Source organism: Stomoxys calcitrans, chromosome 1, assembly GCF_963082655.1.
Source record: "Stomoxys calcitrans chromosome 1, idStoCalc2.1, whole genome shotgun sequence".
NCBI lineage: Eukaryota > Metazoa > Arthropoda > Insecta > Diptera > Muscidae > Stomoxys > Stomoxys calcitrans.
The window spans coordinates 19,957,785-19,984,373 of NC_081552.1; the positions used below are offsets into that span (position 1 = coordinate 19,957,785).

Genomic DNA, 26,589 nt, shown 5'->3' on the forward strand with positions numbered 1-26,589 from the left:
CTTTCTCTTCACGTTATTTCCTTTTGAACCCCTCGCTGAAAATGCATGCTGCTTTGATGTGCCTTCCTCTATTCTCTCTTTTCTTCTTTTTCCTTCCTCTAGAAGTTTCTGTTTCAGCGATGACAAATTTGGCAAGGAATCACGAGTTTCCATTGCGAATCTCAATACCGGTTTCCTTCAATTTCTCAAATACTTCAGAGAACTCGTTTAAATGCTGTACAACATTGCCGTTATCTGTCATTTTCAAATTAATGAGCTTCTTGTACAAAGACACTTTCTGTAGTGGCCCTCTGGGCATGTACACTTCTTTTAATTTTCTCCAGGCTTGATGAGATTGTGTGCAATTTCTAATGTAAGGCGGCAACTGCGTTGGTTTTACACTTAGAAATATAGGCGCTAAGGCTTTTTCATAATCAGACCAAACGCTTTGCGTTTGTAATGACCAACTGTCATAGTTTCCTTCGTCCAATTTTTCTATCTGGACCACTCATTTTAATTATCCAATACCTGAGCCTGGGCCCATAACCTGATAAAACTTATTGGTTTTGTTTAATAGGTTGCAAAAAGTTTTTATTTAAAGTCAATTTGGTATGCTAAGCATTTACGTAGATCTTTACGCTTAGATGGTTACAGAGAGAATGAAGATAAAGTAAAAAAATTAAAGTAAAACGAAATAACATTCATGTTGCAGAAAAAGAGTTGCCATCATCATCATCATTAAGTTTAAGCTCAATGATAAGAGGCCTCCTTTTTATAGCCGACAACTCTTTGACAGGAAGTTTTTACATCGCAAAGTACCTAACAAATGTCGCCAGCATTGAGAGAGGATAACCACCGCTAAAATTTTTTTTATTCCGTGCCAGGATTCGAACCCATACGTTCAGCGTCAAAAGCGGACATGCTAACCTCTGGGCTGATTCTTGTTAGAACGTAAGAATTTTCCTGTAACGCGTAATTGGTCATTATTTTTAGATGAAAAATTTAAGTCACTCAAGGATAGCTGCGATAGAGGTATCCATTAGGTGGTTGATGATCTGCGTCTGTTTCCAGTGGAGCGGCAGATCTAGAGCCTGGGAGCAGGCTTAGAATGGACTCCAAAGAACCAACAGCTACGGTAGTGGTATCAGCCGTAGCATTTTGTTTGCTACTGAAACGTCGACTGTCCAAAAGACAAGGCCGAACCTATTCTTATTCGCATGCCTATAATTTGCCTAGGCTATCAGCCTTCCACGGCAAACCAACGCGCTCTTTAAGAGTTTGGAATAATGGAAGACGCATCGCTCTCAGGTTTATTAAGAGGCTTGGTGCGAATGATCCTAAGACTCTCACTAATAGGGAGAGGCTCGGGAATTCGCTGCACAGGCTTCCCCAAAGACTACACGTCTAGATTCGGAAACTGCACCGCAGTCAGCCAAAAGGCCCAACTGCCCAATCTTTCAACCACCAACTGGAATATTGGTAGATTGGATGAGGCTGATGGTGACCGGAGACATGCAGTATTCGTACTAGCCGTACTAGTATTCGTAGTCAGCCAAAAGGCCCAACTGCCCAATCTTTCAACCACCAACTGGAATATTGGTAGATTGGATGAGGCTGATGGTGACCGGAGACATGCAGTATTCGTACTAAATTCCTGCCGTCTTGCAAATCTCAACAAGTCTGGCGGGGTTGTATCCTACGGATTCAACAAGTTGAAACTGAAGGTCTATAGAAGAGGTGGGGTTGGAAATCAGGAGACGACTCAGCAGTTGTTGCTGAACAATTGCCTGAGGAACTATCGACCACATTGTAAAAGTCTGGCGGATTGCAGAAGACTGAAAATCCCCCTGCCACAATCGAGACAGGAGGGGATGACATCGAGACGAGACCCAACAAGCCCTGTGTGGGTGGGACACAAAGTTGGACTGGGCTTCAAGTGCGCGCCAGCGGGGAAGCACGGAACTCAGAAAGTACTTCGAGAGCAGCAGTTAGTGAAGAACCTAAGGAGAAATCGTCCACACCGCAAGTGTTCAGTGTCCTGAGAAAGGGTGGTTCCACAGCTTGCTCACCTGCCCCTGGATGCGTACGGAAGCTCATCATGACAAGTTCTAACGAATCTTGTGAGAATGAACTTCTGGTGGAGTCAGAAGATGAAGCTAACACAACAGTGGTGGAAATTCTGAATCCTGACAGTGGTCCGGTTTCTACAGATAAATCACCACCATTGTAAGGCCGCTTCGGCAATAGGCGGCATCAAAAGTCCTCCTGATGGCTGGGGGATTTGACGTGGTTCTTATCCAGGAACTATGGCTGTGTGGAGGAATGGTTCGTGGACAAAGAATTCCGGGATTTAAACTTCTCAAGGGTACGGGAAATGGGAGACACAGAGCCTATATTCTTGCAAAGAGTAGTCTAAATGTTTTTCTTCTTCCGTCGCTAAGCACTGAAGATTTAGTAGTAGTCAGCCTTGAAATAAAGTCTCATTACTGGCTGACTTCCTTATATAAGGCACACGATTCAGAGATGCCGCCTTCAAACCTCAAGTCGCTGGTTGAAGCTGCTTCTGTAGGGAAGAAAAGCCTCATTGTAGGAAGTGATGATAATGCACATCACCAGATATGGGGAAGTTCGGATGTCAACGAAAGGGCAGAGCTGCTTATGGAATATATTATAAGTTGCAATCTGGCGATTTGTAATAAAGGGGTTCAACCGACCTTTATTACCAGGAACAGGCAGGAGGTACTAGATATTACCTTTGTATCGGAAGATATAAGTGGAAGAATATGCGACTGTGAAGTGTTGGATGACCACAGCTTCTCTGATCATCGTTATATTAGTTTTAGCCTTGGAGAAAATACGGAAGTAGTGGTCCCTCGGCTAAACAGAAGAAAGGCGGATTGCGATAAATTTCGGCACAAGTTCTGCACCACTATCCCTTCTAGACTAGAAAAGGACCACGAAGTGCCCGGATGCCCTAGTGCCAAGCCAAGGGGCAAACAGCGACGGCTATGGTTGACGCCAGAGCTGGTTGGTTTAAGGAAGGACTGCTGAAAACTCTTCAACAGAGTAAAAGCCACAAGACCACCACACGATTAGGACATCTCTAAGGATGAGCTAAGAAAATATTAGGGCGAGCTTAGAAAGGCTCAGAACAAATCCTGGGTAGAATTCTGGAGCTCCGTGGAGGATATATCTGAGGCCTCTAGGCTAAGGAAGATTCTGTTACCTATTTCGGTGGGGTATATCCAGAAGTCAGAGAATGTATGGACAATGTCTAGTGAGGAAACACTAGAACTACTCGTTGATACACATTTCCCGGGAAATTCTCCAACGGACAACTGGGCGCCAAACGAGGTTGTCACTGATATGCATTCGTCGGAGGCCATTAGGGAAATTGTGTCTGAGCGGAAAATCCTTTGGGAGATCAGAAGTTTCGACTCCTTTAAGTCGCCAGGCCCTGATGATGTATCACCGGTTGAATTACAAGCTGTGTCTGATAGACTGGTTCTCTGGCTTAGGGAGATATACTCTGCTTGTGTCAGAATGTCATACATACATGTGGGATGTAGGGACACGAATATCATTTTCATTCCGAAAACAGGAAAACCCTACCACACGAAGGCGAAAGATTTTCGTACTATTAGTCTGTCATCCTTTATGCTGAAGACTCTTGAGAGGTTGATAGAAACGTATCTTAGGGCAAAAATCCCTGGAGATCGCCTGTCGCGGCTACTACAGAATATTTGATGCACTCGTCGAACGTAGAATAGCGTTCCAAGCGACTCGATCTTCTGCGCTCATTCTAAAATTTCTGACACTAAGGTTCGAGGTGTCTCCCACAACTTGATCTTTCCATCGGGCTTTTGGTCTTCCCGGTTTGCGTGTACCACCGTTTTTGCCTTCAAAAGACTTCTTTGCTGGAGCTTCTTCATCCATTCTGACAACATGACCTAGCCAACGCAGCCGTTGTATTTTGATGCGTGTAACTATGCTATCGTCGTCATACAGCTCATACAGCTCGTGGTTCATACGTCGCCTATATTCTCCGTTAACGCAAACTGGTCCATATATTTTACGAAGAATCTTTCTCTCAAATACTCCAAGCACTGCCTCATCTGCTTTCACAAGTACCCATGCTTCAGAACCACGGCAGCAGAACAGCACGGGTAGTATCAGTGTCTTGTAAAGTATAGTCTTCGTCTGTCGAGAGGTGGCCTTGTTTTTAAACTGCTTACTTAGTCCAAAGTAGCATCTGTTTGCCAGTATTATTCTTCGCTTTATCTCAAAACTGGTGTCATTCAGTTACGGCGGTGCCGAGGTAGATAAAGTTACTAACTATCTCAAAGTTGTGGTTCCCAACTTTCTCCATATCCTTATCAGCTCGGTTGTGCAAGGCTTTTTGGGAGTTGAAACCATCCATTTCGTCTTATCTCCATTTACTGCCAGACCCATTTTCACCGCTGCAGTTTCTACCTCCGGTGACCGAACTATGATATTGATATCGTCGGCATAGGCGAGTAGCATGTGCTCTCTTGTGATTAGTGTGCCATATCTATTCACATCTGCATCTCGTATAATCTTCTCCAGCAGGATATTAAAGAGATCACACGATAGGCTGTCTCCTTGTCTGAAACCTCGTTTGGTATTAAATGGTTCGGAGAGATTCTTTCCTATTCTTACTGAGGAACGCGTATCAGCAAGTGTCATCCTGCAGAGTCTTATTAATTTTGCAGGGATACCAAACTCAGACATGGCTTGAAATACCTTTGAACGTAAAGGAGTATCGAAGGCGGAATAATACTGGCAAACAGATGCTACTTTGGACTAAGTAAGCAGTTTAGAAACAAGGCCATCTCTCGACAGACGAAGACTACACTTTACAAGACACTGATACTACCCGTGCTGTTATATGGTTCTGAAGCATGGGTACTTGTGAAAGCAGATGAGGCAGTGCTTGGAGTATTTGAGAGAAAGATTCTTCGTAAAATATATGGACCAGTTTGCGTTAACGGAGAATATAGGCGACATATGAACCACGAGCTGTATGATGACGATAGCATAGTTACACGCATCAAAATACAACGGCTGCGTTGGCTAAGTCATGTTGTCAGAATGGATGAAGAAGCTCTAGCAAAGAATTCTTTTGAAGGCAAACACGGTGGTACACGCAAACCGGAAAGACCAAAAGCCCGATGAAAAGATCAAGTTGTGGGAGACACCTCGAAACTTGGTGTCAGAGATTTTAGAATGAGCGCAGAAGATCGAGGCGCTTGGAACGCTATTCTACGTTCGGCTAGTGGAACAAACATTCTGTCATAGCCAATTAAAGTAAGTAAAGTAAAGTCCCGTGACCCAAAATCGAAAGATCGGTCTATATGGTAGCTATATCTAAATATGAGAGGTATAATATAACTTACTGATCCAAATTTCAGCACAAAAGGCTGAAAATAGGTCTTTTATAGACCAAAACCATTAATCGGGAGATCGTTTTAGTTATATAGAAAAACTATCCGATTTGGCCCATATTTGGCATGGGTGGGGAATTGCTTAAAAGAATTCTTTGTTTCAAATTTAAGGGAAATCGGATAGAAAATTAGCATTTTGTGATGTCGGAAAGTAAAATCGGAAGATCGGTCTATTTGGGACCTATTGCAAAACGTGGACCTACATGACCCTTTTTGGGTCCTAAGTCGTTTTCTATAATAATATAATAATAAGGCTAGTACCAAACGGTACTAATCATTTTATGTTTCATCTATACCATCTGGTATTGCTTTGTACCATACGGCGCTGCTTTACTATCAATACCGTATGGTACTGAAATGAGCACGTTTGGTATCAACTTTTCTCTGGGTGTAGAGATAAAAAATTAAATGTGCTCTTTTACCATTAGTAATAACTTCATGTCTTCGCCGGAAGACGGACATGCCAATCAATTTGCAATGTCATTCAAATAGCAACCATTCCACAGATTTTGGAACTTGGCTGGATCAGTGAATTCTGATTCAACTCACTATTCCAATACAATACGATACAAGTTTAAGCTCCGGGACCGGGACCGCTCCGCTGCTCCGTCTTTTACTTTATATGGACCAAAATTATCCTTTGAATATTTAGTTTTGACAATAAAAGAGCTTTTAATGAAATACCATCCAACGAAAATAGTACGTGTATATCGCTTGAGTAACAGTATAACAATATAGATGCCTTTATCTGAGTCCCATATGATCTGTATCGGTCTTTGAATTCGCTCGGAGAGTTTAGGGTCATTTAAAGTTGGACGTTAGATGTACTACATTCTTAAAAGACTTTATTTGAGCCCGATATTCTCATGGGGATTTTTAAATTTGTCCTCTTTGGGGGGTGTTTTTGGGGAGGGCCCCACATTTGGATATCAGATTCGTATTCTACACTCAAATACCCTTTATTTGAGCCCCATATGCCAGTAAATAAGTCCTGTTTGGGAGGTGTTTTGAGGAAGGGGTGGACCCCCAGAAACTTGGTCCCATATTTGGATATCAAATTCGTATTCTGCAATCCCATATTGCCAGGGTCGGTAAATATATCCGATTTAGGGGTGTTTTGGGGGTTGAAGTGGTCCCCCAAACACTTGGTCCGACAATTGGATATCATATACGTTTTCTATTCTTAAATACCTTTCATTTGAGTCCCATATTGTCGTGGTTGGTCTATATATATTTGACAGGCCCTCCTAGGTACCCCATCCGAAATTTGCATACCAAATTTTTGCTTTTAGGTTAATTTAAGAGAGCACACAAGAGAGAGCACCATCCATCTCCGAGATCCAGCGTTTCTGTAAATTAGGATAAGGGGGAGGGTCTGCCCCCCTTCAAATATCAAAAAATTTAGTACCATATTTTCACCATAGGATCATTATGCACCACAGGATCATTAAGCACCATCTGTGAAAATTTCAAGAAAATCGGTTCAGCCGTTTTTAAGTCTATAAGGAACACACAAACAAACAAATAAACAACCAAACAAACACAAATTGATTTTTATACCCACCACCATAGGATGGGAGTATACTAGTCTTGTCATTCCGTTTGCAATACCTCGAAATATTTGTCTCAGACCCCATAAAGTCTGGTGGCCTCCTACCTTTTCACCTGATTGAAAGGGAAATTATATTCGTACTCTCCTGACATATACCTTTCATTTGAGGGGTTTTGGGGTTGGGCGACCCACCTCACACTCACATTTGGAGCCAAAATTTTATATGAACTTGATAACGTGGAACAGTGAAACAGTCGGTAGGACGTCGAAAATCCTATGGTGGTGATGGGATCGTGAGAGGACTAGGCTATTACTGAAAGGAAGTAAGAAGAAGGTCAGTATAGCTTTTGGTGTCATAACGGGACATATACGACTACGAGCTCACTTATGCAAAATCGGTGCGGCAAGTGTGGGGAAGATGATGAGACATTGGAGCATTTCCTATGTCATTGCCCGTCTTTCGCAACTAATAGACACCGGTACTTAGGTGGGGACCGGTACCAGACACGAACCAACTTAGGGAGTGGTATGGAAAACTTCCTAACTTAAAATTCTCTTTTTCGAGGTTACTTTTTTGTTTTTGGAGCGCACAACAAGCCCATTACTGGCTTAGGTTGTTCTTGTTGTTGTAGCCACAGTGCATGTGAAGGAAGCGATACTTGTCAAGCTCCTGCAGATGAGCAAGCTCGTTCCGGTCCAAAGGACCGATCGCCGCGGGAACAGGTTGGCCATTGGTTATTTAAAAACGCCAAAAACACTCCTTGTCATATCGAGCATCATAGGCACTAAGTATTTCTGCAAGAGCCGATGCCGCCCGACCTCTTACTGGGACTCTCCGCTCGATACCGCTGATTGTCCGCGACTGACGTTGCAGCTACTCTGTATGGAGCATTCCACCATCCGCAACCTGTGGACGCGCCCGGTAGCTCGCAGCTAAGCTTCTCGTGGCAGCGATGAAAACCACACACATCAGACCTGTGTTCCAGCATGTGTGGTGTATGTATGCTTAGGTGTATGTCTATAATGACATGGGGCGGATATATATCTGCACCCTCTTTTGAACATAACCTAACCTATCATTGAGCTTAAACTAGAATTGGACTGCACTCATTGATATGTGAGAAGTTTACCCCTGTTCCTTAGTGGAATGTTCATGGCCAAAATTTGCATTTACTAACCTACAATGGCTAGCTGGGTTCTCTTCAGACATATAGTACTCTCATTTTGGATTACCGCCTGACTCGGATGACTAAAAGGAACTTCAGATATTAGCTATCGAAAAATTTTTTTAATTTTTCACTCTATTGTCTATTTTATTTAATATTTTTTTTTCGTTTCATTTTCAAGTCGAACTTAATGACCAAGCGAATGCAACATCCAAGGTAGAGATTGTTAAATGAGTCTTGAACAAAATAAATTTCCAGTTCCTCAGAAAAGGCGGGACACATGTCACCCCACTGGTGGACGCGTTTCGATAATAGGGTTTCTTTATCTCCTCAAACAAACTCCAACTCCCCTCTATGGCCTTTGCATTCATTTTGCAATGCAAAGGCCATAGAGGGGAATTGGAGTTTGTTTGAAGAGATATTGCTCAGTGAAAAAGCTTACAGCGAACAGTCTGGTAGCAGTAGTTGAAATTTCACATAGGCTTCTTCAAGACTCATTTAACAATCTCTCCTTTGGATGTTGCATTCGCTTGGTCATTAAGCTCGACTTGAAAAACAATGAAACAAAAATTGACTCACATGACCGGCTGTTAAAAAGCCAAACAAATGAAAAAGATGAAAAGAAATTGTTTTTCTATAGTAAATTTTGTCAAACGTCGAAGTATCGATTCCACCGTAGCATAATACCCTGAAACTAATTACCTTTCTGTTCCTTAAACTGTCTCCTCAACGATGTTTTCTCAATGGGGAAAACAACATTAGTGGTGTTTGTTTCGTAGCCCTTGTTGGATATAACAGATGGTGAACACGATACACAACTTGTAGAGCCTGGCCAATAATCAGAGGACTCCCCATTTCTTGAATGCGCCATAAAGGGTGAATTTGTAGTCTGTTGGTTTGAATAGGCAGTAGTTGGATCCATAGGAGAGCTATCAAAATGTTTGGATTTTTGTTCGAACTTTTGAGAAGGGTTCTAAAAAGAGAAAAGTACATTTTGATAATTTCGAGTTTTGTTGAAACTTTTTGTTCATAATGAAGTGCAAAACCAAAAGACATTTTTCAATGTTACAAATTGTGTCATTCTTTCCTAGGTCTCTTTCCAAAATTCCAAAGCAGCCTATATAACAAATTTTTGTAATTACCTGTTCATCACAAACCCTTATTTGGCTATGCTGTGACGTTTGGGAAAATATGACTTTTTCACCACCAAGAGTGGAGTTTATTTTGGCATACGGCACCCCTGGTCCATTGGCTCTTAACGGTGATAATCTTTGAGATGATGAACAATAAAATAGGTTTTTATAAGAATCCTCATCGGAGCAGACTTCTTCAGCACTTTCTTGATACAATGGCTCTGGATGGATATGTAAACTATGGCGTCGTGGTAATTTATTGCAAAACCTTGGTTTAGGGCTATACATTCTGGTACCGAATAATTTACTAGGCGTGCTATAGCCACAATTCTCGTCGGCAGATGATATAGAACAGGTGATACTCTTTTTTGCTTTATATGTGCGTAGACCCTTTTTGGGTGAAGGGTTAGAAGGTGATTTTAAAGAATCTAAAGCATTGGTGGAGAAACTTTCAATGGGTGCATTACTTATGGGAGAATTATCATCAAATAAATTTTCGGATTCCGTTGTTGTTATTTGCTTTTCCTCTTCTGATGATGATATGTCTAAGCATATAACATCTTTGGAATTCTCTTTTAGCCGCTGCAATGAATTAAATTGCTTGACCACCAATGCCAGCTTTTCAAAACAATTGTCATAGCGTTCTCGCCAAGTTCGAGATGCAGTGTAACAATCTTCGACATCATCGTGCTCCACTGTTAGATCAACACTATCAACTATGGTTCTTTCTTCATGTTTAACCTGTGAGATAGCGGGTTTCTCAATTTCCAATTCCACGGCGGAGAATAATTGGGCAAAAGTCATAACTTTCACCGATCCGTCTTCAATTATCACATTTCGATTATCAACATCATCGTCTTCTTCATCATCACAGAGATTCTATGAGAAAGGGAAAACAGAAATTTCATGTCATTCGAGAAACATCTTTGTAATAACCATATTACATGATTAATTGCTTGTCACATTTAATCAGTTTTAAGTTTTAATCAATTTTTTATGTTACTTTTCGATATTTCAACTGTACACAATTGCGACTAACTGCTAATTGCATTGTGAAATATTGAATTTCGGCATAAAAATCAAACCTTTTACTAAGACATCATGGAAAAAATGAAATGAATTACAAAGAAAGGTTTAAGATACTACACAAATGCAAAAAATTGCCTAATTCATTAGAAAAATATTTGATTCTCTCAGAAAATGTATAAATTTGATGTTCTAGGAAAATGTAAAATTTGACACATTAAAAATTGCGGTAAAATTTAATTTCCATTTAAAATCTTGCAAAAAACATCTCAAAGTTGTAGTTCCCAACTATATCCACTTTCTTTGTCAGCTCGGGTTAAAGAGCTTTGTGGGAGTTGATATCATCTACTTTGCCTTATTTCCATTTACTGCCAAGGCAGCCGGTTGTACACACCGGATTGACCCGATGGAATCCTTCACCGGCAAGGGCTACCGTCTCAGTGTCATGGGACAGGCACATCCCGGAGTGCCTTCTCCGCACGCTTCTGGTCCGTGCTGGGATTGAAGAGAACCCCGGACCCTGGTTCTGTTCGGTTTACCTGAACCGCCTCCATCATCGGTCGGTGAGCTCTAACCGGTGCATGGAGTAGGTTCATTTCCGATCTTCTCTGGCCTCAAGTCAATATGGGACTATAGTCGCACTGAATATGTGTTAAGGTGCTGTGCAAAAATAGACAACAGCGGGTCACAAGCATCGCCGTCGTCGCCTTCTGCGTCCTCGTCGTCGGACTATGTACCCCCTTGACCGCTCCCGTGCGGCAATAAACCCAACTGCAGCATCCCAGTCCCAATATTGCCAGGCCAGTGACGGAAAGTGTATCTTTTCTTGCAATTGAATTGTAATGGTCTGAGAGGCAAGATCGACGAGATAGTGGATTTTATGAGTCAGAAGAACATATTGGTTGCTGCGATGCAGGAGACAAAGCTGATCAATACCTGCAGCCTGCACAGTTGTCACGGATACAATGTGCTACGTAAGGATCGCTTAAGGAATGGAGGTGGGGGTTTGGCCTTCGTGATGCACCATTCCGTGCAGTATAGACCCATACCGCCTGCGCCTGGCGCTAGTGACCCCAACATTGAGTGCGTGGGGATAGCATTCAAGTCCGGTACTGCCGAGATAGAGCTATACAACGTGTACATACCGCCGGTTGGTAGTAGTGACTCAGCTAATGGCCAAGCCTACAGACTTATGTAAGTGGGCTGCTGGCCGTATTCGTCTGGCTCTAGCAGACTTTAATGCGAATCACGTTTCATGGCATTCTCCCCTAGGTAACGACCAGCGGGACATAACTTTGACAGAGCATTGAACGGTGCATGTGGATGCCTCCACTAAGATTACAAGCAGTTGCAGAACCTGGTCAGACATTTCCATTGCATCGCCTGTTCTGCTGAATGACATTGCCTGGAAAGCCGTAATTTCTTTGGAATCAGACCACCTCTCCATAATTCTCACCATCGACCGACCACCCGACTTCATAACCTCTGAACGCCCGACGTTTATCAAACAATAGAAGGCCGATTGGGCCGGTTTCAGAGAGTATACCAATCGCTGCTTCAGTGAACTGCCACCCCCTCAAATGTGCTAGTTGCCGAGAGGAAATTCCGAGACATCATTAACGCAGCAGCCGCTCGCTTTATATCAGCCGGCCGAATACCCCAAGTGCGGCCCAATTTCCCGACGCAGGCAGTGGTACCCGCAGACAAGCGTGATGGAATTCGTTGCACGGACCCCACTAACCCTAGAATCAGTGAGCTGAATCTGGAAATTAACATGGTAGTCAAACATCATAAATGGAATTTGTGGCTTGGAGCAATGCAACTTAGGTACCGGTTTAGGCAAGCTGTGGTCAACTGCTAAGTCACTCTCAAACCTCGGTAGACGTGTTGACAGGACCTCAGCCAGTTTTGGCGACGCAACTGTAACTGATCCGAAGTGGTGCGCCAGGTTGTTGAACCGTCAATTTATTGTGCATTCCGAGAGTGACAGGGCTAGGAGGAGAGCCATTCCTCGTATCCGTGGTCTCCGAAGGGCAGCGAATTTCATCTGTGGCGCCAAGTCATCCAAGGCGTTGGGCCCCGACGGAATCTCTAAACTGATGCTGAAGAATCTGAATCTACCTGGAGCCGAGTACCTTTAACTGTCCTCAACCTGCCTTTAAACACTCTTATAGTTCCCGATGTCTGGAAGATGGGCAGAGTGATCCCGCTACTGAAGCCTGGAAAGGACCCGAGTAAGGGGTAGACGTACAGCTAGATTTCCCTCCTCACACCAGTAGCCAAGATACTTGAGGGACTACTCCTCCCGAGCCTCGATGGAGAATTTCCATTCGCCGAGCATCAACATGGATTTCGAAGACTGTACAACAACTGCTTTGCATGCCATCACCGCACACATTTGCCGTGACTTCAATCAGCCCAGACCATGTGATAGGACGGTCCTCGTGGCACTGGGCCTAGAGAAGGTATTTGACATGGTCAGCCATGCCAAAATATTTGAGGACATCGCCAATACGTCCTTCCAGCCAAATCTGAAACGCTGGGACGCGAATTATCTGTGTGGTCGCCAGTCATTTGTGGAATTTAGGGATAAGAAATCGAAACACCGTATAATGAAACAGGCTGTTCCCCACGACGAGTTTATATCTCCGGCACTGTTTAACTTCTACCTATCATCCATTCCAACATTTACTGCTAAACCCATTTTCATTGATTCCCTTTCGAAACTTTCAAAAGATGTTATTGCTTCTTCCGGTGAACGACTCATAATATGGATGTCGTTGGCATAGGCGAGAAAGCCAGAGAAAATGATCTATTTGGTTTCTCGTTGTTGTTGTAGCCACATTTGCAGTTGGAGTTGGCGATCCTCACCAAGCTCTTATAGGCGAGCAAGCTCGTTCCAGTCTATACGAGCGATCGCCGCGGGAACATGTTGGTCATTGGTTATTTTAAGGCGCCAATAACTCGCTTTGTCGTATCGAGCATCATGGGCACTCAGTATAGGCAAGAGCCAGTGCCACCCATAGCGAAGAGGTAAGCATGTCCGCCTATGACGCTGAACGCCTGGGTTCGAGTCCTGGCAGGACCATCAGAAAATTTGTGAGGTACTTTGCCATGTAATTTGTGAGATACTTTGCCATGTAAAAACTTCTCCTCCAAAAGGTGTCGCTCTGCGGCAAGCCATTCGGTCTCGGTTATAAAAAGGAGATCCCTTATCATTGAGCTTAAAATTGAATCGGACAGCACTCATTGATTTGTGCGACGTTTGCTCCAGTTCCTTAATGGAATGTTCATGGGCAAATTTGCATTAGCCGGTACCACCCGGTCTCTCACTGAGATGTTACACTCGATACCGCTGATTGTCCGCGACTGCAGTTGTAGCTACTCCGTATACAGCATTTCACTATCTGCAACCTGTGGACGCACCCGGTAGCTCCCAGCTAAGCTTCTCGTGATAACGAAGAACACCACACGGATTGAAGTTCAAAATTCCAGCCTGTGTGATGATCATAGTTATCCCGTGCCGGGCTGGTTTCTACTGTTTTGATCGGGGGACAACCATGTGACCGTGTGAATCGTTGTTCCATGTTCTTTGCCACGACGAAGTCTATTAGCCTCAATTCATAATCGGAAGTTTCTTTGTGAAGGCTAAATTTTCCTACTGTTGGGGCAAACATATTTTCTTTGCCTATTTTCGCATTAAAATCGCCCAGAACTATTTTAATATCATGGGCGGGACAGCGGTCATATGCTCTTTCTAGGCGCTCGTAGGAAATATCCTTTGTCTGTTCATCCTTGTCTTCCGTCGGGGTATGGCCGCAAAAAAGGCTGATGTTGAAGAATTTGGCTTTTATGCGGATAAGTTGTGACACACACAGTGGAATAATATTCAGATCTGTCAGAATTAGAGCTGGTAAACTAACGACGGCACTATCGATAGTAAAGATTTGTTTATTTTTGCATCTATATCGATAGTTTTTAACACTATCGATACTTTCGGTAAAATGTAATTTATTGTTGAAATATGCTTTGTTTTTTGCTACAAATTATTGGATTAACCAACAATTCCCTTATTCACAAGTCAACGTTTGTTTTTTAATAGAAAGCCTTCAAAATTAAGACAATGATACGAGCTTGTCCTATATTTGCTCAATCCTAGCTCTGTAGGAATTGAGGCGGCTGCATCTGCCGGAACGTAATTTAGCCAGAACTACTCTGGTTTGCCGGGGGAGGTCGATTTCTTGGGGTGTAATGGGTGGCGGTCGTTCTCCAAGGACTACATTCACCCGGTAGCCAATTACTGCATCTGCTACCGTGTCTGCATGAATGTTGTTTAGACCCGCTTGATATGCCGCTTGATCTAGAGGTTCTCTCTTGTAGCGCTGAACCTCACGCTCCAGATCATGTAGGTGAAGAGATTCATTCGGCGCCCAACGCCTTAGATAATTTGGCGCCACGGATGACATTCGTAACCTCGCCCACGGTAAATTGTGATGGCTGTTCATCGGCTCGGAGACCACGAATACGGCGAATGGCTCTCCTCCTTGGCCTGTCTATCTCGGGATGCACAATAAATTGACGGTTGTACAACCTGGCGCATCTCTTCGGATCAGTCACGGTTATTTCGCCAAAAGTGACTGAGGTCCTGTCATCCCGTCTACCGGGGTTCGAGAGCGACTTATCAGTAGACCACAGTTTGTCTAAACCTGTGCCAAAGTTACATTGCTCCAAGTGTTCCAGCCACGAATTCCGCTTATGTTCGTTGACTACCCTATTAATTTCCAGATTCGGCTCGCTGATTCTGGGGTTAGCGGGGTCCATAGCATGAATCCCATCACGCTTATCTGCGAGTACCACTGCTTGCGCCGGGAAATTGGGCCGCACTTGGGGTATTCGACCGGCTGGTATAAAGCGAGCGGCTGCTGCTTTAATGATGTCTCGGAATTTCCTCTCGGCCACAAGCACATCAGAGGGGGGTGGCAGTTCACTGAAGCGGCGATTGGTGTACTCTCTGAAGCCAGTCCAATCGGCCTTCTTATGATTGATAAACGTCCGGCGCTCAGAGGTTATATAGTCGGGTGGTCGGTCGATGGTGAGAATTATGGGGAGGTGGTCTGACCCCAAAGAGATGACGGCTTGCCAGGATACGTCACTCAGGAGATCAAGGGATGCAATGGAGATGTCTGGCGAGCTGCTGCACCTCCTCGTAATCCTAGTGGGGGCATCCTGATTCACCGTGCAAAACGTGGAGCTTTCAATCTGCTCTGCCAAAGCTATGCCACGCTGGTCGTTACCTAGGGGAGAATGTCATGACGTGTGATGCGTATTAAAGTCCCCTAGAACCAGACGATTATGGCCAGATAGCAACCCACTTATGTCGGGGTTCTAAGCCTGGCCATTAATCGGGACACAGCTACCAACCGGCGGTATGTAAACGTTGTATAGCTCTATTTCGGCAGTACCAGACCTGACTGCTATCCCCAAGCATTCCATTTAGGGGTCACTAGCGCCATGAGATAGATCTATATTGCACGGAATGGTGTATTACGAAGGCCAATCCCCCACCTCCATTCCTTGAGCGATCCTTACGTAGCACAATGTAACCGGGACAACTGTGCAAGCTGCAGGTGTTGGTCAGCTTGGTCTCCTGGATCGTTGCGACCAATATGCTCTTCCGACTCATAAAGTCCACAATCTCAACGATCTTACCACGAAGTCCGTTGCAGTTTAACTGCCCGGCACTGGCCTGGCAATATTTGGGCTGGGATGCTGCTGTTGCGTAAAATGCCGTACGGGAGAGGTCGGGGGGTCACATTTCTTTCTTCTTTTTGCATTATACATAGCAAATCACGATTAATTGGTTATTATTATCTGTTTCGCATGATATCGATATCTTCGATATCGAACTACTTTGCACTGCATTTCTATGCAGAACATCTGACTTGCACCGGGTGGGCCTATAATAAAACACAGCAATATTAAAAAAAAAATTTAGATACTATCGATAGTTATGAAGAAAAATATCGATACTATCGAATGGAGCAAATAACGACAGCTCTAGTCAGAATGCCGTTCGAAGGACGACGTGCTGCCTCCTCAGTGCTTACATAGACCTAAGCTTCTCGTGATAACTAGAAATACCACACAGATTGGGGCTCAAAATTCCAGCCTGCGTGATGCTCATAGTTATCCCATGCGCGAAAGTATTTTCAAATTGCTTAATTCACTATAAGTAGATTAAAGAAATTTTTTCGCTTGACTAGTCTTAACCTTTATAATTCCCTTCCTTTATAATTCATGGCGTTACCAAACATATTAACAATTATTTAAAGGGAATCTTACGTACCAATATTGCACCAGATAACTTATAGGCATTATCAATTATGCAGGCCTGCAGAAAAAATTCAATAAAAAACAATTAAAAGCGTTCTAAATTCGGCCGGGCCGAATCTTACATACCCTCCACCATGGACCGCATTTGTCAAGTTCTTTGGCCTATATCTCTTTATAGGCAAACAAAGGATAATGAATAAGAGTTCCTGTGCTATTGGAGCTATACAAGGTAGTGTACCGATTCGGACCATACTTGGTTTGTGTTTTGAAGGCCATGGTAAAAGTCATTGCGAAAATTTCAACCGATCGGGAGATCGTTTTGTATGGATGCCATATCAATTTAGGGATCGATTCAGACCATATCTAGCACATATGTTCAAGGTCATAGAATGAGTCGTTGTACAAAACTGCAGCCAACTCGAATAAGAATTGTGCTCTCTAGAGGCCCAAGAATTCAAGATCCAAGATTGGTTTATATGGCAGCTATATTAGGTTATGCACCGATTTAGACCATACTTGGCACAATTGTTGAAAGTAAAAAAAAAAAACATTTCAGCCAAATCGGATAATAATTTCGCCCTCTATAGGCTCAATACCATATTAAGCACAGCACCTCATGCAAAATTTCAAACAAATCGGATAAGAATTGCGCCCTCTAGAGGCTCAAGAAGTCAAGATCCGAGATCGGTTTATATGGCAGCTACATCAAAACATGGATCGATATAGCCCATTTACAACCCAACAGACCTACACTTTTAGAAAATATGCGTGGAAAATTTCAAGCGCCTAGCTTTATTCCTTTGAAAGTTTGCGTGCTTTCGACAGACGGACGGACTTGGCTAAATCGACTTATAATGCAAAGACTATCAAGAATATATGTACTTTGTCGGGTCTCAGATCAATATTTCTATGTATTACAAACGGAATTACAAAAGTAATATACCCCCATCCTATGGTGTAGGGTGTAACAATCCAAAGAAATTCACATTTTTAACACAAGCTTACAACTTACATTTCTTAAATCATTATAGAAGTGCATATTTTTTAAAATGGTTCGCGTCGCCATACTGTGTCTGGAATAGCGGGGCAAATGCTGGCAATACAGTTGATTAGTGCATAAGCTCACGCTTGGTTTCATAAAACTCTCGGCAAAATTCAACACAGCTTCAGCATCACCAGCATCCTGTTGGATTTTCATCCAACGATAGAAAACGATTATGTACAACATATATAATTTGTCGGGAAGTTGTTGAACTTCGGCGGGTGCTTTTAAAGGTATGAATTCTCTGTAAGTTAAGAAGACAAATTAATTTTATATGAAAACAACAACTAGTATAAAAAAAACTACTCACTCAAATATGGCACAAACAATTCTGCGGGCACTAAAAAATCTTGGTATATAAACCAGAGTTCTAAGGACATTGTAAAGATTGGCATCCTTTAAATAATATGCAATGCTTTTTAATTTAAAGATATGAGGCAAATAACATTTATGGTTACCTCATCATTTTGTCGCAAATATAAATGCCTCCGCATTATATAGACTATGCTGTTACCAATCAGATTTTCATCCTCCATATCACAGTCGACACTTACACTAAGCTTACAGCTAATATAGATGGCAATAAGTTCACAAACTCTGTGTTGAAATTCGTCTAACTGAAAAGAAGGCCAGAAAATATTAGAATTATAAAAAGAAACAAAAAGTATAATTAAAAAAAACTAATGCGAAGAGTTAGTTAGATTTGGAGGAAAAAGCAGATGTTGTTGTTTCTTATTTAACTAATTTTTATTTTCGGCAATATTTCGGGAATCACCGCCTCTGTTCAACAGGACGTGAGATTTTGAATTGAAAAATGAAATTGAATGTTTAGTCATAGGGCTATTTAACAAAAAAATAAAAAAAACTATGGGCTATTTCCATCAAAAAAAAAAAAAAAAATAACAAAAATAAAAATGAAATAATAAACAATAATAAAAAAAAATAAATGTTAAAAAAATTAAAGCAATAGAAAAACAAATAATAAAAAATTAAACAATAATAAAAAAGTAAAAACGCGTTTTTAAACTTAAAAAAAAAAACAAATAATAAAAAATTAAACAATAATAAAAAAGTAAAAACGCGTTTTTAAACTAAAAAAAAAACAAAAATTCAAAAATCAAAATCTTATATCAAAGAACCAGTAAATCAGTAACCAGTAATCTTATATCAAAAACCAGTAAGGAAAGGCAAAATTCGGGTTGAGCCGATAATGTACGACCCTACACCACCGAGTCTACGTACTACATTTTATGCATAGAACCTATGCCTAAATCTAGTCGCACTTAAACTTTGTATGCCGTTTGAAAAATCGAATCAAGATATTCTTACGATAGGGCCTAAATTGTCTTAAAAGCGCATACTGTAATATAAAACTTGCAGTTTGTGAAATATAAAACTTGCTGCTCACTAATATTATTTTAACACATTTGATCACTTAATGTGGGTATTAAGTCCGTTTTTCACGGTGAAAATTTATATTTTTACGATTACTTTTTGTAGATAATAGATTTTGAAGCAAAAAGACTTTCTGATTTCATTCATTAGGCCATTCCCATTATTTATGACAACATTTTAATAAAAGCGTTTTGTAATCATGGATATTTTTGAAGTTTTTCAAAAAAAGTTATCGTGAAAAACTTGGTATTTCACTGTGAGACACGTTCTTAATACCCACCTTTTTGTAAACATGCAATTTGACTCGTCGAATTTCAATAAAGATGTTTGTAATACGAAAGTCATTATTCGCAAAATCTTTTCATTGTAAAAAGATTTTCTTGGAAAAAAAAATCAAAAATTCAAAAAGTAAATTTTAAAAATGTTTTAAAAAATATTTCACTGTACTCAAATCTACGGTCAAAGCCAACAGAACTAAAAAAGTTCTACTTGAATTTTCGTCCCTTTGTAACAATTGCCTTAAATAATGTATTGTAAATTATGGAACTCTAAGAGAAAAAAAAACGAAATGTTTTGTTTTTTGTTTCTCTTTTGAGATGAACACAATGGTCGGAGATTTTCTTTGCAAATGGAAAAGGAAAGCCAGAGATCGTAACACACGCCAACCACTATGGGATATTAGGTGTGAAGGCTTCAAGGGCCGTATGTTGGTATGCTGTACTTATACCGAAATTATTGCGAAAACGCCTCTATGATATAAGTACCACATTAACCACGCTCAATAACCCTATCTACTAGCTGTGGCAGATTTTTAGTCTACACAATTGCACTACTACCATGGTATACACATGATTCTGTGCATCTGTTGGAAGTTGTATTGATGGCCGGGCTCTGCCGAATTAATCAATAGTTCGAAATTTTGTTTCCTTAAAAATCCTTAAAAGTCCTTAAAAATTTTCATTTCATTGCTGATGTAATTCATATAAATTATAATTAAATATTACTAATTGTTCTTTGGAAAACTTTTTCAGACTAACAAACAATATATTTTTACGAATAAAATTTCAATTAAAATAATAAAACTAGAATTAAAAAAAAAATCATTATGTCCTAGAAAAATTTTTGTTTAAAGTTTGTCTCTCGAATCGAAAACTGGCGAGAACATTAGAAACAATTTTCAGCGGTGGTTATCCCCTACTAACGGGATACCTGTGAGCACCACACAAGGTGGAACATTGAGTTCCGATCCGTGTGGTGTTCATTGCTGTCACGAGAAGCTTAGCTGCGTGTAATGCTCCATCCGGAGTAGCTGTAACTGCATGTAACTGCAGTCGCGGACAATCAGCGGTATCAAGCGGAGAGTCTCAGTGAGAGGTCGGGTGGCACCGGCTCTTGCATAAATACTGATTGCCTACGATGCTCGATATGACAAGGAGTGTTATTGGCGCCTTTAAATAACCCATGGCCATCCTGTTCCCGGGGCGATCGGTCCTTTGGGCCGGAACGAGCTTGCTCACCTTGACGAAGATCGCCACCTCGACATAAAAATGTGGCTATAACAACAACAATCCTCCTAATGCTGGCGACATTTGTGAGGAACTATGCCATTTAAAACAAGTAAAAAGGCGTTACGCTCGGTCGGGCGGACCAACTCGGGTATATATGTAAACCACTTTTCGTCATAGTCCCGTGAACAATGGATAATTTATGCCCCCATATCAGCTATATCGAAATATGGTCCGAATTGGACCAAATTCGGTACGGACATTGAGTGGCCTTATAAGTACAAGTCATTGTTCAATTTTGTAGATCAAAATATTGGTCTTTTTGGTAGCTTTATCCAAATATAGACCGATCTGAATCATATACGACACGGATGTCGAAAAGCCTAACATAAGTCACTGTGTCAAATTTCAGCGAAATCGGATTATAATAGTGCCTTTTATGGGGCAAAGATTTTAAATCGAGAAATCCGTCTATATGGCAGCTACATATATCCAAATCTGAGCCAAATTGAAGAGGGATGTCGAAGGGGTCTAACACAACCCACTTTCCCAAATTTCGGCGACATCGGACAATAAATGTACCTTTATGGTCCCAAAGCCTTAAATCGATAGATCGGTCTAGATGGCAGCTATATCCAAAACTGAACCGATCAGGGCCAAATTGAAGAAGGATGTCGAAGGGCCTAACACAAATCACTTTCCCAGGTTTCAGAAAAATCGGATAATAAATGTGGGTTTTATGGGCCTAAGACCTTAAATCGAGACATCAGTCTATATGGAGGCTATATCAAGATATAGTCCGATATAGCCCATCTTCGAACTTAACCTGCTTATGGACAAAAACAAGAATCAGCTCAATATCTCTATTTCTAAAGACTGTAGCGTGATTTCAACAGACAGACGGACGAACATGGATCGTCTTAGATGTTGCAAACGGAATGACAAAATGAATATAACCCCATCCTTCGGTGGTAGGTATAAAAATCGTATGGCACCCCAAATAGGTGTCGCACTTCGGTCCACCGTTCGAACTCGGCTATAAAAATGAGGCCCCTTATCATTGAGCTTAAACTTCAATCGGACAGCACTCATTGATATGTGAGAAGTTTGGCCCTGTTCCTTGATGGAATGCTCATGGGCATATAATATCTAGATTATCAGACGTTAAATAAAACATCTCATGCAAAATTTTTTTAAGATGGGACCAAAATTGTAGATTCACGGCCCTGAAAAGCCATATTGAATGAAAGATATATATGGGAGCTATATCTAAATCTGGATCGATTTTGATGAAATTTCGCATACGTAATGGGACGTATAGTAAAATATATCATGCAAAATTTTGTTAAGACCGGATCAACATTGTAGCTACTACAGCCTGCATCTGCCGAATCGTAATTGGGGCAGAACTACTCTAATTTGTCGGAGGCGTTCAATTTCTTCAGATGCAATGGGAGGCGGTCGTTCTCCAAGGACCAAATTCATCCGGTAACTATTTACCGCATCTGCTACCGTGTCTGCATTAATGTTGTCTAGACCGGCTAGATCTAGAGGTTCTCTATTGCAGCGCTGAACCTTACGCTCCAGATCATGTAGATCTACCTTAAGGCTTCTGGGCGGTGGATACCAATCCATAAGATGATGATTTGGGTGGTCTCTGCGATAACAGCCCAGAAGGCATTGCTTAGACAGCATGTAGTTATGTCTTTGCATGGGTAGGATCTTTGTCTCCTGATGGAGGTGGTCCACTAGAGAACTGAGTAGACAGCACATCGCAGTTCGAAGGGCGGCATTCTGACAGATATGAATATTATTCCACTGCGTGTCACAGAGCTGACGAGACCACATTGGCGCTGCATAACTTACCACAGACCGGCCAATTGCTTTGTACGTGGTCAACAAGGTTTCTTTGTCTGCACCCTAAGTGCTGAGGGCAAGTGACTTGAGGACCTTGTTTCTGCTTTTGACTTTATTGCAAATTGCTGTGGCATGTGGGGTGAATGTGTAAGAGCTGTCAAATGTGACACCAAGTTTTTTCGGACACTTGATGGTCAGAATCATTTCTCCATCGACCATCACTTTCAGCTCAGTATTTACCTCACGTGTATTTGTAGCGAACAATGTGGCTGAAGATTTGATGGCAGATATATTCAGATCTTTTGCAGTGAAAAACAAGGCAAGTTCGTTGAGGGTGACGTCAACCTATCGCAGATGTCTTCAATGGGTCGGGGACCTGATGCCATGATCGTACAATCGTCCACATATGGGGGTGTTAATGGATGATAGGTAGAGGTTAAACAGTGCCGAATATATCACCTCGCCTTGGGGAACTCCGAGTTTTACTCTACGGTGCTTCGACTTCTAAGCCCTAAAATGCACAAATAACTGGCGACCACACAGACAATTCTCGACCCAGCGTTTAGGGCCTGATTGGAGGGACGTGTTGGCGATGTCCTCAAATAAAGGGTTAGCTATTATCTTTTTGGCAACACTGGTTTAAACAGCTCACGCACGTTTCGTGTTTTGTTCACTGTCAAACATCTTCAGTTTGGTCTATAATTTAACCATGAATATAGATAGGCGATGGGTAAATACCCAAAAGGTATTTACCCGGTAAATTGGGTAAATACCCGGGTATTTACCCATTTATACCCAAAAGTTGGTATTTATATTGTAATTTTGCACATATCTTGGGAATAAAAACATTTTGTTTTCTTTGTATATAAACCTGATGTTCCGATCTCATAAAATCCGATTTTAGTTATATGTAGACCGATCTCCAGACTTAAAGTCTTAAGGCAATAAATCGGTAATTTTTTTAACCGATTTCGACGAAATTTGGCACAGTGAGTTCCGGTAGACCCCTACCCGTTTCTGTGAAGTGTGGTTCAGGTTGGACTATATTTGGATATAGCTGCCCTATAGACCGACCGAAAGATCTCCATAAAACATTGAGGACATAAAATATCTATTTATTACCCGAATTCGATGAAATTAGGCACAATGTGTTCTGGTAGAACCTTATCCATTCCTGTCAAATATGGCCCAGAACGGATCATATTTGGATATAGCTGCCATATAGACCGATCACCCGATATAGTGTAATGAGGCAATAAAAGAAGCATTTATCATCCTTTTTCGATGAAATTTAGCACAGCGAGTTCTGGTACCCCTCTTAAACCTTTTGTTGAATATTGTCCAGATCGACCCATATTTGGATATAGCTGCCATATAGACCGATCTCTTGATATAGAGCATTGAGCCCATAAAAGGCTCAATACTCTATATCGGGATCGGATGAAAAATGACCAATTTATTGCCTCAAGAGTAAGTCAAGTTAAGTTAAGTTAAGTCTGGAGATCGGTCTATATAGCGGCTATATATAATTAAAATCCGATTATATGAGATCAGAAGATCAGTTTTATACACGAAGAATTCGAAATCATCAAAAATTGTTTGCAACATGTTTTTATACCCAATATATCTGCAAAATTATAAATACCCAAAAAAGGTATTTATTGGGTATTTACCCAATAAATACCCAAGCGTTGGGTATTTACCCGGTAGAAATCCATATCTAACCATGAATCGTCTTACAAACGAACAACGCTGGCATATTATTGAATTTTAAGAATTTTAATTATTGAATTAAGAAAGTTCATCGCTCATTGGAAGTCACTCTCGGAATGCATAATAAATTGACGGTTGAACAACCTGGCGCACCTCTTCGGATCAGTTACAGTTGCGTCGCCAAAAGTGACTGAGGTCCTGTCATCTCGTCTACCGGGGTTTGAGAGTGACTTAACCGGTACCTAAGTTACATTGCTCCAAGTGTTCCGGCCACAAATTCCGCTTATGTTCGTTGACTACCCTTTTTATTTCCAGATTCAGCTCGCTGATTCTGGGATTAGTGGGGTCCGTACAACGAATCGCATCACGCTCGTCTGCGGGTATCACTGCCTGCGCCGGGAAATTGTGCCGCACTTGGGTTATTCGACCGACTTGTTTAAAGCGAGCGGCTGCTATGTTAATGATAATTTCCTCTCGGCAACTAGCACATTCGAGGGGGTGTCAGTTCACTGAAGTGGCGATAGGTGTACTCTCTGAAGCCGACCCATTCGGTCTTCTTGTGATTGATAAACGTCCGGCATTCAGAGGTTATAAAGTCGGCAGGTCGGTCGATGATGAAAATTATGGGAAGGTGGTCTGATCCAAAAGAAATGACGGCTTGCCAGGTTACGTCATTCAAGAGATCAGGGGATGCAATGGCAATATATGGCGAGCTGCTGCATCTACTCGTAATACTTGTGGGGCATCCTCATTCACCGTGCAAAACTTGGAACTTTCAATCTGCTCGGCCAAAGTTTTGCCCCGCTGGTCATTACCTAGGGGAAAATGCCATGAAACGTGATGCGCTTTAAAAATGCAGCCGTCTCAACTCCTACAGAGCAAGGTTGATGCCGACGTACAGGATGTATGTCCCGATTGTGACCAGGGACCACACGACACACATCACCTGTTTAACCAGTCAGAACCACTAACTTTTGTAAAAAATGGGACCAAAATTGTGGCTTGTACAGCCTTAAAAGTCCATGTCGGATGAAAATGATATATGGAAGCTTTATCTAAATCTGTTCCGATTTTGTTCAAAAATAATAGCGTTCGACCAAAAAATTAACTTGTGAAAAATTTTACGAAATTCGGACAACAAATGCCACTTGATCACTAGAATACATGAAATAGACAGACAGACATAGCTAAATTGAATCAGGAAGTGATTCTAAGCCGATCGGTATACTTATCAATGGGTTTTGCTCTTCTCATTTTTAGCGTTGCAAACAAATGAACAAAGTTATAATACCTTGTACTACAGTAGTGGCGTAAGGTAAAAAAAATCTATAAAACGGTAAAAAAACCTTTGAATATTTTCATTGAAAACCATTTTTTATAGAATTCACATGTTTTGAACAAAATTAAAATTAAAAACTTTAACATTTCTCGAGTTTTGACAAAAAGTATTTCAAATAAACGAATTTTTACCCCATTACTTACCTCAAAGAATTTTATGCTCATATCCTTGAGTATATCCAAAACTCTAATTATATTATCTGCCAACATTCTACTCATTTCTGAACTGTCTAGCACATCTTTGTACACCTCGTAGCAGCCTCTATAAAATGAAATGTGAACGATATATATATATAATAAATCATACTTGGAATAGAAACGAATATGGCGGAAACTTTAAGCGTTTTAGAATTTTTACCTTCTATATTTATTAATGATATCAGTCAATACTTTCTCATTCCCAATGTCTGCTAAATATTTTCTCAGTTCTAGTAATGTCTCACCTATGAAGGGAAAATGTTTCGCCAACTTCATTTTAAGTTTAGAAAAAGTTACTGTAGCGGAAGTCGAATCACGTACAGATGTTGACTTTGACCGTTGGATATCAGACATTATTAAGAGGTTTGCCCGAACAAATTCTGAAAAGAAGAAAAAGACCTTTTAAAAAGATACACCTACCAAAACCTATTTAATAACAACCTATCAGGTAATATCCGTAAACAAAACCTGACCAATTTCCACCTAGTTGGATCGTATTTGAAATGGAAATCTAAATTTTTGAATCAACCCTACAAGAAAAAAATTATTTGATCTAAAAACGCTTTGCTGCTTGGTGTATATAACAGCTATATCCAAATAAAGCTTGATTAGGGGCATTCTGCTAAGGGGCAGTATGCACCTCTGGCGAAATTTTCGTTACCGCTACCGTTACCGACAATTTCACTTGCAGGCATGCAGCTCAAATGAAATTTGAAATCTTTATGTAACAGGGTGACTTAATAGGCATTGGACAAATTTTTCTTGCAATTACGAGTGAAAATCTATGTTTTGATAGGCCCATGCAACATGAAATTAAGATATTTTCAAATAAAAACGACTAATTTAATTCGGGCAAAATTAATAGGAGATGTGTGTCGCCATCTTGT

At 41.2% G+C, this 26,589-nt stretch overlaps 1 protein-coding gene across 1 annotated transcript in view; it reads right to left on the reverse strand.

Annotated features, from left to right (window-relative positions):
- The window catches only part of LOC106084653 (uncharacterized), a 145,536-nt gene that overhangs the window by 10,988 nt on the left and 107,959 nt on the right, over positions 1-26,589 (reverse strand). The window contains exons 5-12 of the mRNA XM_059364477.1: positions 25,863-26,082; positions 25,649-25,766; positions 18,155-18,313; positions 18,007-18,092; positions 17,667-17,940; positions 16,668-16,712; positions 9,305-10,174; positions 8,865-9,135 (exon numbers count right to left, since the gene is read on the reverse strand). Of these exons, the coding sequence (XP_059220460.1) occupies positions 8,865-9,135; positions 9,305-10,174; positions 16,668-16,712; positions 17,667-17,940; positions 18,007-18,092; positions 18,155-18,313; positions 25,649-25,766; positions 25,863-26,082 (2,043 nt within the window). The remainder of the gene's footprint in view (positions 1-8,864; positions 9,136-9,304; positions 10,175-16,667; positions 16,713-17,666; positions 17,941-18,006; positions 18,093-18,154; positions 18,314-25,648; positions 25,767-25,862; positions 26,083-26,589) is intronic.